The sequence below is a fragment of the Mastigoproctus giganteus genome, chromosome 6 (assembly GCF_048544385.1).
Source record: "Mastigoproctus giganteus isolate SK-2022 chromosome 6, ASM4854438v1, whole genome shotgun sequence".
Classification (NCBI taxonomy): Eukaryota; Metazoa; Arthropoda; class Arachnida; order Uropygi; family Thelyphonidae; genus Mastigoproctus; species Mastigoproctus giganteus.
In genome coordinates this window covers 187,608,849-187,626,816 of record NC_143580.1, presented here as the reverse complement: position 1 = coordinate 187,626,816, position 17,968 = coordinate 187,608,849, and the positions used below count along the sequence as shown (strand labels likewise).

The 17,968-nt window shown below is 36.2% G+C and overlaps 1 protein-coding gene across 2 annotated transcripts in view; it reads left to right on the top strand.

Moving 5' to 3' along the window:
* The window catches only part of LOC150084818 (uncharacterized), a 139,170-nt gene that overhangs the window by 69,463 nt on the left and 51,739 nt on the right, over window positions 1–17,968 (top strand). Inside the window, exon 5 of one of the 2 annotated variants that reach the window (XR_016547116.1) lies at window positions 15,157–15,499. Coding sequence is in view for 1 of the 2 variants with exons in the window: in XM_090376624.1 (XP_090232750.1) it covers window positions 15,157–15,228 (72 nt within the window). In the remaining variant the exon portion in view is untranslated. Of the gene's footprint in view, window positions 1–15,156; window positions 16,906–17,968 lie in introns of those variants that run through there. The other variant, XM_090376624.1, reaches the window with a different exon arrangement.

Genomic DNA, 17,968 nt, shown 5'->3' with positions numbered 1-17,968 from the left:
GCTGGCACCTCAAAAGTACTGTGCCACTGTTTTCTTGAAGAAGGATGAAATTTATTTCATATTTGACTTGCTATAAGCATGCCAAATATGAAATAAATTTTGAAAAAACTTGGAAGATGGAATTAAATAAAAGTGTGTAATATATACACAACAAATTATTAAAATTTATTAAAATTTGTTGTGTATATATTACATGCTTAAAATTTAAAAAATGTTTTTTAAAGTATCTGTACACATAATATTCTTCTGCCTTATTACATGTGCAAATACAGTTGTGCCCCTGTATCCACAGATTCAGTTACCTGCAGTTAACCACGGAAATAAAAACGAAAAAAAAACTTAACACGTGCTACTCGCATGTCCAATACGATGCTTCCTTTTATTTTTTATGATGTCACGTGTGGTTTGGTCACCAACATTATAATGGTTCTTTAGAAGTTTAATTAATGGATGCATTCAAACTTTTGAATAATTTCAAGTTTTTGTTTAATTTGAAAGCACAACTCTTGCATTTGCCCATCATTTTCACGATTTCTAACAAAAAAAAAAAAATTCTGACATCCCTGACGTAAATAACGAAACAAAATTTGTCCTTTCGCGGTGTGACTGAATACAACAATCAACGTGACATACTAAATCAGACTAAACATTTGATCTCTGTTTTTTTTTTTTTTTTTGTTTTGAGTAGTAGGCGTAAAGACAGCAGGGGTTGCAAGATAATAGGTATACTAATCTCCCAATGACGACTTATAACGCCGGTTCTTGTTGCTTATTTACGACTTGCAAAATATCTGTTTATACCTATTATGGTTATTACTTGAATTTTATGATTTCTGGTTGACTTTTTTTTTATTTGGAGTCCTGAAGTGTCCCGGTAAATCGAGAGTCTGCTGTACTTTATTAATACCGTATTTAATGTTGGTAATGTCTTACTGTGTGTTTAATTTATCAATTAAACTTTATTATATGTATGTATGTACAATGAAATCACATTATATATGAGGTCAGCAGGTGTTTGCTTATATCTGCGGTTTCAGCCATCCACGGTAGGTCTTGGAACGTATCCCCTGCGGATACGGGGGTCTTACTGTACTTCTAAAAAAGCACAAAGAATTGAAGTATGTGCATGCACATGTACTTTTAAAATTTCAAACACTGAACAGTCTTTTCAACTGGAAAATGGATGGGACTAATAAATTCCTGCCTATATTTTAAGTAAAGCTTTTTATTATTTTTTTTAACTTTCAGCAGAATTAATATTTTTTTCATTTTTTTAAAAGAAAATAACAGTAAGAGATGCAGAATTTTTTAAATGTTTAATTTTATATTAAAAGTTATATATGATAAGTATTACTATTCATTTAGAACTTAAGAAATGTTGGTAATGTTGAAGAAGAATTCAAGAAAACCCAGTCCCTGGGTTTTCTTGAATTCTGTCTTTGCCACCACTTCTGGGTTAATGTCAGCATATAGTGTTTCAGTTATTATAACTTGTCAAAGTGTAGAAGAGGCAGCATATAGGGGATCAAGAAAGCAAACTATACAATTTATGTAAACATTAGGGGAAGGAGTGAAACTTGTTACAAACACAAATTGAAGTTTCAGTGACAAATCTACTGAGCTGCTACACTGATATGTTTTCTCACAAAACCAGTCATTATTCTAGGGGGTGAAAAATAGCAAAAGAGTATCTCGTTCAAGATTTAAGCATATATAGGATGTTCATTGCTTTTAAAGAAATGTACCCAGGTGTTGTCACATACAACTTTGTTTTCAAAAACATCTTCTTGAAGCTATCAGCTGCTTGGCTTAAAACAAGCATATAATCAGTGTTGGATTTAGACATAAGCCATATACACTGAGTAATGACTGAATTATGACCACCTTACCTAATACTTCGTAGGTCCTTTTGCCCTCAGTACAGCAGCTATCCGATGTGGCATTGATTCAACAAGATGTCAGAAGCGTTCAGGAGGTATGGCCAACCAAGCTGTGTGTAATGCGGATAGCAATGCAGGTATGGAGGTGATTGGTGTACCCAGATGCCTGATATGCCTTTCCATAGTGTCCTACAAGTGCTCTATGGGATTGATATCGGGGGAGTTCGGAGGCCAATCGATATGCTGGAAGTCAGAACTGTGTTCCTGAAACCATTCCTGCACATCAATTGCCCAATGGCTCAGCGCATTGTCATCTTGGAAGACTCCATTGCCATTCAGTAAAAAGTGTAGCATAGCAGGGTGTACACAGTCAGCAAGCAGTCGACGATAGCGGAGATCAGTGATACGTTGTTCCACATGCATCAGGGGTCCAAGTTCCTGCCAGTGAAACATGCTCCCACACCATACAACCGCCTCCACTGGCCTGCATTTTTGATACCATGTATGATGAATGAAGAGCCTTGTGTTGTTGACGCTAAATCCATACACGACCATCCACGGTGTGGAGTAAATAATGTGACTCATCCAACAAGCACACCTTCTTCCAGTCTTCTAACGTCCAACTTGCATGCTCTTTGCACCAGGCGAGTCTTTTACGCCGATGAACCTTGGTTAGGAGAGGATGCTGTAGGGGTTGTCTGCTGGTATAGCCCATATGTGCGAGCGTGAGATGCATGGTAATGCCAGATATTGTTCTGGGTTGGCCCATGTTGTATTGGGTAGTCAACTTTTCAACAGTGCTGTGCCTGTTCGCCTGTACGAATCGTCGGACCCAGGGCTCACCTCTAACACAACCTTTTGCTCACCTTTGCAGTTTTGCCGTCAGGTCATTGTTTGACCATTTCAACGCCAGTCCTGGTACACTTTAACAGTGATGGCTCTTGAAAACCCCACCAGTTCAGCCGTTTGGGAAATCGAGGCACCAGATCATCGAGCTCCCACAATCTGTCCTTTATCAGAGTTCAATAAATCCTTCCTTTTACCCATCACGCTCGGAATTCTACTACCTATTGAACCACTGACACCTATGCTATGTAGGTTGACTAACTGCGCACTCTCGTACCTCATGTGGTCAACAGGTCACTTTCAGTTTTCATTGGGGTGGTCATAATTCAGTGATCACTCAGTGTAAGTTATAACTAGGGACGTGCTATCCAAGGGCTCCCTTTGCCATTTCCTTTAGTGAGGATAAAAAAAATGTATAATTACATATTTTGGCACCTTTCCACATACTTCAGCTTTGAGCTCCATGTTTAAAATTTAATTCCTGCCTTCTGTCCCCAAGACATATATATCACACTCTTTTCTGAGGAGAAGAGACCCCCCTGTCAACAACCCCCACTAACTCATTCTCCTCAGTAGGAATCGGTGATTCCAAGAAATAAGCATGTATGCCCCACACTGAGTATTTCTGCAAAATGTGCAGAGCATTGTTAACAAAATGGCTTCTATTCAATCCTTTTTTCTTTTTTTTTTTTTTTAAGAGACTTGGACTAATTATGAAATAATTGTCCAAGTCTCTTAAAAAATTATTTCCAAGTCTCTTAAAAAAATTAAAAAGATTATGAAACAATTAGTCAAAGTCTCTTAAAAAATTATGGACTGTATTTAAGAGACTTTGCTTAATTATGGAAGACAACATGCTTATGTAGCTACTTCCCACCCATATGGACATACAGTAGACTCTCGATTTTCTGGGATGGATAGATGGTAAAAATAAAATCCCGGATAATCGATTTTCCATTTAATCCAAAAATATCATAAAAGCATTCAGCAATGTATCTAAAAAATATGGCAATAGATAAACAAACCAAAAAAACTGACCACGTCATTTTCAAACTTTTGATTAATTTAAAGTTTTTGTTCAATTTATAAACAAAAAAAAAAATAGTTATAAAAAAAATTGACATTCCTGACATAAATAACAAAACAAAATTTGTCTTTTTTGCAGTGTGACGGAACACAATTCACACAACACACTTAAACAAACTAAACATTCATTTTTTTGAGCAGTAGGTGTTGAAGACAGCGGGGGTTGCGAGATAATAGATACATTCATCTCTCAATCACGACGTATAACACCACTTCTTATCACATATTTACGACTTGCAAAACATCTGTTTATACCTTTCTATTTATTACTTGAATTTTATGATTTCCGGTTGATAAATATTTTTTTTTTACTTTGGAGTCTTGAAGTGTCCCGGTTAATCAAATCCCGGTAAATTGAGAGTCTGCTGTATTTTCAATGGCAGGGATCACAAATAAGGTGGCATCTGCATCTAACCCAAAAATATATACAAACTAGTAATTACACAGCTTAGTATCTTACCATCACTTTAAACCATGTCTGCAATATTTAAAATCCAAGAAGTAAGGATTCGGGTTACTGTTATATATTTGCCTCTAGACCATAATGCAAACGCAAAGAGATGAATTAGCAACATGAATGAATTAACAACATTCCCTCCCAGGACATGATGAAGCAACAAATGGTCTCCTGTGTAAGTACACAGGAGACCATTTGTTGCTTTGGGCCTTTGCTCTGTTGGTCCTTATGGTACTTACTGGAAGACATTAAACCTTGATTTCCTGTTCTGTAACCTTGGACAATCTTACTGTAACAACTACAGTTTTTAAATTTGCATCTGACCATCTCCAAAATAGCCTTTGATGATGAAAACCTTTGCTTTCCTGAACAACTAGGTCAACATAATCAGGAATAAGAACCTTACATCAGGATCTTTTCATTAAACAATTAACCTCAAATCATACCATAAAGACTAAATGCTACTGACTAGAAACAAATCATCTCAAGCTGTCCTGTTGAAATGCTCATCAACTTAGTTAACTTGTTAAAATATAGACTGTCTGTGTGTGTGTGCTATGTATTGAACTAAATTTAGATCCTTACCAAATGTGGGCACAGTATTAAAATCTGGTGGAATGTTGGATCTTTTCTCCTGAAACAAAACAAATCTCATGACATATGGAAAGAGAACAACAATCATTTGCAAGGAACAGTTATAATCAAATATCAGGTTCTTACAAATGACTGCATCCTTGAATTATAAATTAATTCAAGGGTTTATCCTAATTATATCTTAATTGTTTCCAAGTATCCAAAAGTGGTTCCCAAAACAATACAGGTCAAAAATTAAGTTTCAGTTATTGAGTGAGCATTGCAACTATGCTCACTCATGCCTAATGATTAAAGAAAACTTAAGCCATTCTTAAAACAACAACAAAAAAAAACCTATATTGATCAAAGAAGTGGTTCTGAAAATTTACATACATTAGCATACAATTTACATGCATCAGTTAACATATGTTTCCCAGAAATAAGTTTTTTATTATTATTAATACTGAGTAAGGTGGCAACCATTTTAAAATTAATACCCTTTTAAATGTGCTTAAAGCAAATAGGTCTGCAATATAAATGAATCTCAAATAAGAGATTGATAGTATACATGATCATTAGAATAGTTTTTCTTCTGCACAGAAAATAATAAATGCTTGTCACATATTAAAAGTTTGCTTTGACCTTGCTAATTCCTTAGATATGTCTTTCAATTAGAGTTCCAAGCTTTTTAGGTTGGCCACCAGCAAAATTAATTGTTCTTTTAATTTTTCCAACATTGAAAGAGAATATGCTGTTTTAAGATGATTCAATATGGAAAGCTCTTACCTTGTACACTCTTGGATAAAATTATAAAGGAAATTTTCTGCCATGACCACATTAAATAATTCCAATAATTTAAATATCCATAAAGTAATCCTTTTTATGAAAACACAATCTCTGTGGTTTCTTTTGCTTTAATGATGAATGATATTTCTTAAATGCAGTAATTATGAAATTCTAATTCAGAGAAACTCAAAAGGAATTAGAATGCTTGTCATCAGAGATTTAAAAAAAAAATTTTTACATTTCAACCAGGGCTTGTTCCTTCAGAGTGAGAACAAATATCATTAAGATAAGCTTCAGTAAACCTTTACTGGAAAAACTAAATTGATACTCTTAACTTCAGTCCATACTCTCTATTTCAATTTTCCGCTTCTCTTTGTATGCCATTGTTAAGAAATTGAATGCTCTCAGAGAGCAACGTCGGGGATACAAAATTTGGCTAAGTTAATTTTCAGTGTGAAGTGAACTGATGATGCTTACTTTGAGGGAGGTAAATATGTGAATTACTTTATAACAAATGTGCAATCATATATGAAAAAAATATATAAAGGTGATTACTTAAATTATTATACCTTTTTGTTCAATAGTATACATACTTTATTAATGCATTTGTTTTTAATGAAAATTTAACATTAGTTGTAATTAATATCGATATATTTTATAGACTAATCTTATTACTTTTAACAAATTTGAAAGTTAAACTGTCTTTATGGCAAAAAGACATCATCGTTGAAGTTACTTCCAGGTCCATGCAACTGTCTTCCAGTACTAAGAACTAGTGCAACAGTGAAGCTAAACATGCCTTCACTGCTAAACATAAACTAGACTGGAAATGGCAGGAGACACAAGATCAAGCTGATTACCAGAAGTATAAAAAAATTGCACATTTTTTCTGTGTATCCAGAGGAAAGTATAGAATGACTGGATCCCCCATAGAATGAAACTTAGAAAAAGAAACTACACTAACAAGAATTAATGCCTTCCCACGATGACCAGAATCTTCTTTGAATAAATGAAGTAACTCAGAGACAAGTGTTTGCTTACCTCTGTCCACCATACAGATTAAAAGTTTGCTTTTTGGTCTTCCTAATTTCTTAGATTTAAATGGCATCTGCTTTCAATTTCAAAGTCCAAGCTTTTTAGGTTGGTCACCAGGAAAATTAATTGTTAAACTACTTCTTGAAGCCTTAAACTTGTGTCCTCGAAACTGGATTGTACCCTGCCCTCTCTAACACACATTATGTCTCCCTCCCAAAAAAGTCTAACCTATATTCACACGGTAATTATAGGCCAATTGCTGTAAACTGCATGCTTCTGGAAATCAAATAAAAAGCTACACTCCCTCGTCTTACTCATCACATATTCAGCCTTGATCCACTATATTTCCGTAGTGTATTGTCATAATAATCCACTGTCACTAACTGCATTGATATGCTATCCAGAATTGACCATGCCTTAAGCTATAAAGAACAACTTGATATCGTATTCCTTGACAAAATGCTTACATTTAAAGATAAGAAATGTAGTGAAAGGGGGGGAGAACAATGGATTACCATTCTCTTAATGGAAAACATGTTTTGCACAGAGTAGCTTCTTCTCTAAACATTGAGAAAGACCAGAACTGATACTTTAAATGTTTGAAGATGTTGCCAACTATATACTGAGCAATCCAAAAACTCTTGGATGTCATCAAAAACCTACAAAAAATGGACCACAAACTTTAAACCCCAATTCACAAAAGAGGTTCAAAGGGCAACACAAATAATTATAGACCTGTTAGTTTAACTTCTGTTCTGTTCTGGGGAAAATAATGGAGTCACTGGTTAAAGAGGTGATACAGGATCACCCAGACAAGACTGCAGTAATAGTTCAGACATAGCATGGGTTTGTTAAGGGAAAGTCTTGTGTGACCAATTTGATTGGATACTATGATGTGGTTGCAAAGGAACTGGATGCAAAAAATAATTTTGATATCATATACTTGGATTTCAGGAAAGCGTTTGATGCTGTTGCACATGGAAGACTACTGTACAAATTGGAGCAGTATGGCATTAGGGGAAAGTTGCTGCAATGGGTAAAGGGATGGTTGAGTGAGAGACGGCAGAGAATGGTAATAAATGGACACTGCTCTCTGTGGACTGTTATTAGTGGATTCCCCCAGGGTTCAGTGTTGGGCCCATTGTTGTTTTGCATATTTATCAATGATATCAATGAAGGTATATCAGGCTTAATGTCCAAGTTTGCAGATGATGCAAAGCTTGGCAGGGTTGTTAATGACACTAAAGACACAAGTATGCTATTATGACTAGTATGCTGTTGCAACAGGATCTAGAAAAGTTAGGCAGATGGGCTGAGAGGTGGCAACTGAAGCTTAACATTGACAAATGTAAAGTACTGCATATGGGTAGCAGTAACCCAAGAGAAATGTACCAACTGTGTGGTACTACACTCAGGAAGGTGCAGAATGAAAAAGACCTGGGGGTAATTGTGCAGTCAGATATGAAGTTTTCTGAGTAGTGTAGACAGGCTGCCAGAGCAGGTCATGGAGTTTTGTCAATGATATATAGGAATTTTGCTAGCAGACACAAGGTGATTATCCCTTTGTATAAGGCAATGATCAAGCAACACCTTGAGTGTACAGGTCTGGAGACCTCATTTTAGGAAGGATGTAGAGTTGCTAGAATGAGTACAGAGAAGGGCAACAAAACTGGTGAGAGGAACAAAAGGGTGCATTTACACAGAAAGGCTTAAGCTCTGCAAGTTTCAGCATCTGGAGACTGGGCACCTGCGAGGTGATCTGATTGAGGTGTATAAGGCCTTGAATGGTTTTGAGCAGGCTCAGTGCTGACAAGATACTTCTGCTTGCTCAGACTAAGAACCTGAGGGGACATAGATTCAAATTGAGAAAAGACAGAAGTTTGTAGAATAGATATGCGGAAGTTTGCCTTTAGCCAGCAGGTAGTTGATTGCTGGAACATGCTTCCATCTGTTGTTATGAAAGTTGATAACTTAAATAAATTTAAGGCTGAATTGGATAAACATTTGGAGTGGCTGGATGGACAAAATGGGAAGGGTTTTTTTTTTTTTTTTTTTGGCTCATGCTGTATAAGCTTGCTTTCTTGCATCATATGCCTCAACTAATGCTAATGCAAATGAAAAGAGCCAACAGCATTTCAAATGGATGCAAAATGAGTTGGCAGAATAGAAAAAGTTTGCTGTTTGTAAATAACTGCATTCCTTCTTAACAAGTGAATACCTGACAACAGTTCTTCGGCTGCTTGGTTATTTTTTTTTAGGAGCAATAGCAACTAAAACCATATTGCTCCAGGGATATGTGGTGATCACTCCCTGACCTTTCCACATCCTCCGTATTTGGTGGTCACGGGCTCGAACCCCGGTCTAATCAAGAAGTGTGTGCTAGCACTGCTGCTCCTGCCCACCTGGCTACAGAGGCGCCCTCGGCTGCTTGATCAAGTGGTAATCTCCTAAGAAAACTATCAAAGAATGCTTAAACAAAATTATGCTATGTCTTAAAAGCAAAACCTAATGTGAAACTGACATGCTGCAGATGGTTTATTTATGTGTATCAGCATGGGATGAGATTGATGAAAACGTCATTGCTGGCTGCCTCAAATATGCTGGATTGTTTGCTTGAATGATGCAACAAACGAAACTTTGCATGGGCCATTACTTAAACTTATAGAGAAATGTTTGATGAGTATGCCAAAGTGATGAGGACATTGTATGTTTCAGGATATGCCTGAATGAAGAGGAATTCATTGAAGTTGCAATGGAACTTGAAATTTGTAGTGATGGAGAAGAGGAATCTATTGTAGTCAAGCAAGAAATTTTGTTGAAGGATGCTTATGAAGGATTAGAACTTGTACATAGTTTTTTTTTTCAAGTGCAGTCTAATTGCAAAAATGAATTTACTACTATCATGCACCTTAATAATTCTCTTTTAAAACATGTTCTGCCACTAAAACAGTGCATTTTGACAGATTATTTTAAAATATGAAACCAGTTTCCTGATCTCTGATTATGTCTTGGTATACATGTTTATACACATCAAAGATACTGTGCATATTGTATACAGTAATTCCTGCACATGTTGCAAATTAATCTTACTATACACTGATAAGCCAAAACATTATGACTAGCAAGTCATTATGCAAATTGAAGCAACTGCAGGTGAACTATGGCGAGTGCGCAGGTCGGCAGTGATGGGCTTGAATCCCAATCACTTAAGGCACGTGTACTTATGCACCTGCACACCTGACCACTCGGCTACGGCAGCCAACTTATACACCAATGAGCCAAAACATTGACCAGCAAGTCGTTATGCAAATCGAAGCAACTGCAGGTAAGCTACGGCGCATACGCTGGTCAGGACATGGTATAAAACACACCTGATACTGAGCTCCGTTAATCAGTATTACTCTTGTTCTTCAGATGGGAAAGGCAGCAGACTTGACTGAGTTTGACAAAGGCCAAATTGTAATGGCCAAATGACTGGGTCAGAGCATATCCGAAACAGCATGGCTGGTGGGGGTGCTCACGGTCAGTTGTGGTTAGTGCCTACCGAGAGTGGTCCGAGGAGGGAAAACCCACAAACTGCCGGCGAGGTATTGGACGACCACGGCTCATCGATGCTTGAGGTGATCCCAGATGGTATGTGACAACGGAAGGGCGACTGTGGTGCAACTCGCCAGTAATTGAAATGCCGGTGACGGGAGTAACGTGTCATAACACACAGTACATCGAACTCTGCTGAAAATGGGGCTGCGTAGCCACAGGGCATTCCGAGTACCTATGCTAACCACAGTTCAACAGCAACAGTGCCTACAGTGGACACACGAGCATTGAAACTGGACCTTGAACGATTGGAAGAAGGTTGTCTGGTCAATGAATCACATTTCCTGTTGCACCACGTGGACGGCCAGGTATGTGTGCATTGTTTACCTGGGGAAGTGATGCAACATGGGATGAAAATAAGCCGGTGTCGGCGGTGTCATGCTTTGAGCGATGTTCTGCTGGGATACTCTAAGTCCAGTCATCCATGTGCTGGGCATTCTGATGTCTAACCTACCACATCATTGCTGACCAGGTACACCCTTTCTTGGCAATGATCTTCCCCTCTGGCATTGCCGTCTTCCAGCAGGATAATGCACCATGCCACCCCACCCAGATTGTTCGAGACTGGTTTACAGAACATGAAGAAGACTTCCAGGTATTACCATGGTCTCCAAATTCCCCAGGCATCAATCCCATAAAACATCTGTGGTTTGTGTTGGAACAGCAACTCCGATCTGCGGCGTCTCAATCACAGACCTTACAGGAGTTAAAGGATCTGCTGGTTACATGTTGGTGCCAGATACCACAAGACACATTTAGAAATCTTGTAGTGTCCATGCCTCGCTGGGTACGAGCTGTTTTGGCTGCACGTGGAGGACCAACATCATATTAGGTAGGTGGTCATAATGTTTTGCATCATCGGTGTACTTCAATCTTCATTTTCATGTTTAATACTATAACACATATTCTCAATTAGATTTATTATACAATAGGACCTCGTTATAATGCAGTTTACTTTACGCTGATTCACTATAATGCTGTTCTTATAATATAACCCATATCTCACTATAATGCTATCACAACTCACTATAACGCTCTTTTACCATCGTACAGGTTGAATTTTTGTTATGTTAGCGAAAAAGTTTTATCTGATGTAGTTGATAACATGAGAATGAATAGTGAAACAGCATTAAAACATTTTGCACACTCAGTAAAATTTTCTCCTACACTAATTTAATTGCAGTCCAGTGACTTGTTACGTAGTTCCTAGATCAACATTTAAAAAAAATGATCAAGTTAAGGAATATGCAGTATTGCTTGTAATATTTGCGTTATATGCATTTATCCAACATCTAGTCATCACTTAGTACAGTATTAGACATCGTCCGTAATGGGCAATTTACTCGAACATTGTATCATAATTAATGCGTCGCAGTTACATTTTCAAAGAGTTAATAATGGCAGATAAGAATGAAAAAGCAACGTCTGGACACTGTACGAAGACTACAAAGGTAAGACGAATATTGAGTTTGAAAATTAAATTAGATGTTGTAAAGTGAATTGATTCTGGTCAATGACAAGTGAATTTGTGCAATAATATAGACTGGCAGGTTTAACTGTAAAAACAATTATAAAAAAAATAAAGAATTGATTTTAGCAGTGGGAAAGACAGCTGTTCCACTACAGGCAACTAAATTGACTAGGGCTGGGCCAGCTATTATGATTGAAATGGAGAGACTTCTAAATAATTTTATTGAAGATAATATCCAATGCAGAATCCTGTTAAGTTCAATTGTTATTAAAGAAAAAACGATTAGCCTATATGAAGATCTGAAGAAAGCTCAATTTGAAAAAAACATGGAACCATTTAATGCTAGTAAGGGCTGGTTTGATAGATTTAAAAAGCGCTATAACCTACACAACATAGAAATCCAGGAAGAAGCTGCAAGTGCAGATCAAGGAGCTGAAACTTTCGAAAAAGAACTTGTTAAACTTATTGAAGAGGGGTATTATACTGCTCAACAAGTTTTTAACATAGAGGAAACAGGACTTTTTTGGAAATGAATGCCTAAAAGAAGTATATCAAAAGAAGAAAAAAACGTGCAAGGTTTCAAAGTGGCTCAGGATCGGTTGACTTTATTGTTGGGCGGTAATGCTTCAGGGGATTTTAAATTAAAACCGCTTTTAATTTACCATATGAAAAATCCAAGAGCTCTTAAAGGTTTCACTAAATCAACCCTACCTGTAATTTGGAGGGCTAATAAAAATAACTTGGGTAACCAGGTCTCTTTTCGCTGATTGGTACTCTGAACTCTTCTGTCCCACAGTAGAAAGATACTGTGCAAAAAAGTAACCTTGATTGCAAAGCAAATCTGATCATGGACAACGTACCAGGACATGTAAGCAAAGAGAGCTTAGAAGACTTGAATGATCATTTAAAAATTTTTTACATGCCTCCAAACACTGCATCTCTGATCCAACCAATGGACAAAGGTGTTATTCCCACATTTAAAGCTTACTACATAAGGGGCACCTTTTCCCAAGCTATTAAAGCCATGAACGCTGCTGAAAATGTATTGGGCCTAAAGGAGTTTTGGAAATCCTACAACATTAAAACTGCCATTACAACATTTCAAATGTCTGGGATGAAGTGACTCAGAAAACCATGAATGAAGTGTGGAGGAAAGTTTGGAAAGATTACATAAAGGATTCCCAAGAACCTGATGATTAGGTTGAGAATGTTAAAGCGCAAATTGTTCAGCTCAGAAAAAAAGCAGGATTGGACGAGATTGATGATGACGATGTACAAGAGATGATTGACACAACAGGGATGGCCTCTCTGATGAAGAACTCATGGAAATGACAAAGGAAAGAGTGTGCAATTGAGGGAGAAGATGATCAAGGTCCTACAGATGAAGAACCAATAAAGTCGCTGACTGCAAAAGGACTTAGTGAAGCTTTTGAACACTTAGAAAAAATGTGTGATTATTTCTGGGAGAACAACCTCAAATGGAACAAAGTTCTAAGGTAATAAGAAATTTAAAGAAAGAAATGAATCCTTACATGATTTCATACAACAAGAGGAAGGGGGACAAAAGGACAACCCAAAATCACATTTTTCAGTCCAAAGATATGAAAACTTGACAGCCCAGGACCATCAGATTAATAAATTCATGATTTTAATTGGCATTTTAAGTTTAATTTTGGTACGTAATGTAGTTATTTACCACATAATTATATATGTATGTAATATAGAATATTTTATATGTATAAATTTTTGAATATTAAATATTTTGATTGACATTTGTACATTTTTTCGCTACTGTTTATTATTGATTAGGAAATATCCTATGGCATAGACCGCAACTCACAAGTACATATGTTACCTTATGGGAATATGGTGCTCACTTAGCACTCTGTTTTTCCGGAATGAATTATCAGCTTGAGCAGGGATTGCCTGTATTTATTGTATTAGTGGAATTAATTAAATGTTCCAACTTCTCTTTTGTTAGTTTTGTGAACTATCAGTATGATGACGTTTTGATATGTCTGTTTTTGCACATTCCCCTGGGGATTACTGTAAAGAGCTTCATCAGTGTGTGTGTGTGTTTTGTTGGTGTATCGGCTTCTGTGGCCATATTGCACTTCCCAAGGTTTTTGCATTTTCTACTCTGATCCAAGCCCGAGGCGGGATTCAAACTGCAACCTTCGGGTTGCTAGGCGGGCACTTTACCCACCTGGCTAGCCTGGCTGGGTGCTTGTGTGCAAGATAACTGCAAAAAAATGACAACCATATATTAGGAACCAATCATTTTTCCAGCATCTGATATAAGAAAATAGGCCTGCATTCAGGCAGAGCTTCTCAACCTTGATATTGCAAGTCTGCCTTATTGCTCTCTTTTTTTTTACAGCTCACATTCTTTGAAAATCTTACAAAATTTTTGCTTTGCTTTTCTTGGCTTCTAAAGAAAGGTGAAAGGCATAACATTACTTATGTACATAGTGAAAGTTTTTTAAATCATGGACTGGCTGTAACTGTTTAGGAATTTTTGACTAATACATATTTATATTTTACTAATTTGTATTGACTGCTTTTCACACATCAGTTTATGTGATTTATTTTGTGTTCACAAACCAATTTAAAGGTTGGCTATTTAAGAAGCATTTCCTGTTAGCCTCCACAGGAATTCCATTAAAAATGGAGCCTTTAGCTGCATACAGTAACATTTGAAGTGTAGGCAGAAGGAAAATATTAAAATAATGATTTAATCAGATTAAATTATTAATTAATGTCATCTCTGGATACAAGGTGGGGGAGGAGAACTATCTTGAGCCACTTGTTGTTCTATCATTAATTTGTAATGCTCATTTAAAAACTAAAGCATGTTTTAGAATTAATGAGGGGATATTCTTAATCAATATTACAGTTTTGCTTCAATCATATAGCAGTTGTTGCACACATGATTATCCCCAGTCTGTTTATCAAATAGTGCAGAGCTTGATACAAGTAATTCCTGGCAAACTTATAGTATTGTGATATAAAGATAATCCTAATTTTATTTAATTTAGGTTACCTCCAGAAAAGATATTTGTGAAAATAAAACATATACAAGATAATCAAACAGAGAATGATAATAGTGGGACCAGTTTTTCCTGATGTGACATAAATCAGCATATATTTCTATAATATTTATATGTAAACAATACTTTAGCTATTTTAATTATATATTTAAATATTGATAACCTAAGTGGAGGAAACAAACTTCTCTTTTTGTCTATTCCACTGGAAAAACTTTCAGTACAATCATTTGTTTAACCAGCTTTATGCCATTCAGATTTAAAAAAAACAAAAGTTGACACTGGTTTAGTTTAAAAAAGTGTTTTGTTGCCCCATAATTTTAATGAAGTTTATATTTATTATAATAAATGTAATTACATAATTTTGTTTAATTTTAGGAATCTGTTAAAAACATGGCAGATGCTGATCGAAAAGTCCTGTTAGCAGCAAGTTCTGATGATGAATTCTGAAGATGTCAGAAATTAAGCAAGAAATAGAATAAACAAAAAAAAATTACTTGGTGAGAGTGGAGCCCAGAGAAACCGTTCCACTCATCTTTTCTAGTCACTGGACTAATCAGAAGTTCACATTGAACAATTTTGTTTAGGGATTTTGTTATGAAGACAAATGTGTTTGATGATCTGACATATCTAAGGAATATATCCTAAAAACCTCAAAGGGCATTTCTATTAAACATGTCATCTTTATCTCTCTGGAAGCCATTTATCTTCTAATCTGGAGGTATTGTTTGAAATATGGGCATAATTCCACTGCAGTTGGCAGTTCCAGAATGAGCATCAGCAGATTTATTTTAAGAGGTTTGATAATTAAGTTTCAGAACTGAGTCAATTTAAAGAAAATCAGATGTTAGAATGAAAAAAAGCTTCTAATTTTTACAGTAATTGCCGTGAGGTGCACACTTGTGAGATTGCTCATAGTGCTGCTGGGAACATTTTTAATACATTTGAACTGACCAATGGCAATCCCTTTATCACATTTCTTTTAAAGTCCTCTATACCAGGAGTGGCCAACTTAATATGTGATGCGATCTACTTTTTTCCTTCAAAATGCGGCGCGATCTACCATCTCAAAAATTTCATTGCATAAGGTGCACAAATCGCGGGATGACTGTATATTTAAAATTTGTCGTGATCGACCAAAATTAAATCCGCGATCGACTTGTTGGCCACCCCTGCTCTATACCATAAAATCATTGTCCTTTCAGTGTATATTTGATTTTGGGAAACAAGTAGTAGTCCATGAAATATAAAGGGGGGTCTAGTGTCTTTGGGTGAGCCTTGACTGGACCTTACTTGGGAAATTCTTTTTGACACATATGACCAAAAACTTGTGTATAGTACTCCTTACCCATTGCCTTATCTGATTGAACATTTTTTGTGAATAATCCCTTGCTACCAAAGAAAGTGATCAACATCACTTTGGTTTTAAACAATTTTTTGTATCTGAGAACATACTGATTGCCATTTCATGCTTTGTCTCTTTGTTTATGGATCATATTTGAAATTCACTACTTATCACCCGTTACAGTCAAATTAAGCAAGGAGTGCTCATCATCAGTAGCTTAAGTGAGCTTTTCACATGCTTTGAGTCTGAGCAACTTTTGTTCATCAGTCAGTTGGTGCAAAACAAATATAGCACAGATCTGTTTGCCCAAATTTTCTGCCGTCCACAAATTGTTTCTCTATTAATGTGATGTTGTTCTTCCATCATTTGAAGAGTCATTTGATGATGAAACACAAGAAATATGAGAACTTTTTCAATTGTTTCTGGGGTTTAAAGTGTTGATGACAAGCACTGTAGTGTTGCACCTACAGTGCTTGTCATCTTCCACTTCCTTGTGGCTATCCTGAAATCAAATCTTGCAAACTAGTAAACAGGCATCATCACCCTACTTGTTTTACCAGTGTGCAGATATTAGTCACATTTTTTCAACTTAATCTTAACACAATGACAAAACTTTTAACTTTTAACAACTTTAAAGTGGCTACATGCAAACAACTTTAGAGAAGCAGTCATGTAGGTCAGATGCCACAGTGCATCATAGTCTTACATGATTTGACAGGAGTGCAGTGGATTTAGTCCTGAAATCTAATTGTCAAACCTTGTTTTTTTTTGTTTTTTTTTTAATTCCCCTCCCACTGTTTAATGTGTTTGCAATTCTTCAATGTGTAGTGATCCATAAAAATTACTGTAACCTGTAGGTAACTTAAGTTAGATTACTTAAATTATTAATTACTATTTACGTTAATTATGAAGTGGCATAATGAAAAGGCAAATATTGATATGATAAACTGAGGGACATATCTGTAAGCATGTACAAGTAGAAACAAAGACTTCACTGCATATTAGAATGAGAAATCCATTTAACTGATTTTAGTTATACGATTATAAATTTTTGATCTAATTTCAGATATTAAATTAGATCAAAAATAAACAGCCATGCACATCAAAGAGTACCAACAGACAACTCCAAGTTTGATCTTAAATCAGTATATAAATTCATTCAGCTGTTTCGTCCTCTCCACAAGTGCAGGTACCATGATTCCTCAGTCCAAATTGATATAATCTATAAGACAAGCCATGGTCAGTGATCAGGAAGGTAGCACATATAGCCCAAACTGTAACCATGGCTTTTTACAAGTATCTATAATCTCCACATTTGGAAAAAACATGCAAGTTTGCCTACCTTTCTGTGATTCCCGCCAATTGGTCTGCCACAGTCACATAACTTTTAACTCATTACAAATCCTTTTCCTCTCATTCTTTAGGTCCACTGTTGTAAAGACTCTTTCTTCATTAGAACAAGATGCAACTCCCATAATAGTTTGCTTAATATCCTCTAAAAAAGTACAATAGTCTGGATAATAGGACTTTAAATTGTACAGGCATCCTACCTGATATAATCTGCAAAGCTTCTGTTGACACAGTTCGACAAGCACGAGTAATGCTTAACAAAGCAAATCTTTGCACCTGCAATAAGTACTTTTATATAATAACATTTTCTATATGATGCACCTAGGCTCCAGAGGTGTAAGTCGTGATCTGGAATAACACGCACTCATATAGTAAATTCAAGGTGCGGCCTTTTATACACCAGTCCTTCCTCACAATCCTCCGGAGCTTAGCATATAATGTCCTAATCTAGTTTTCAAGTACTTAATGTGCTCTGCAAAGAACAACCATTCTTCT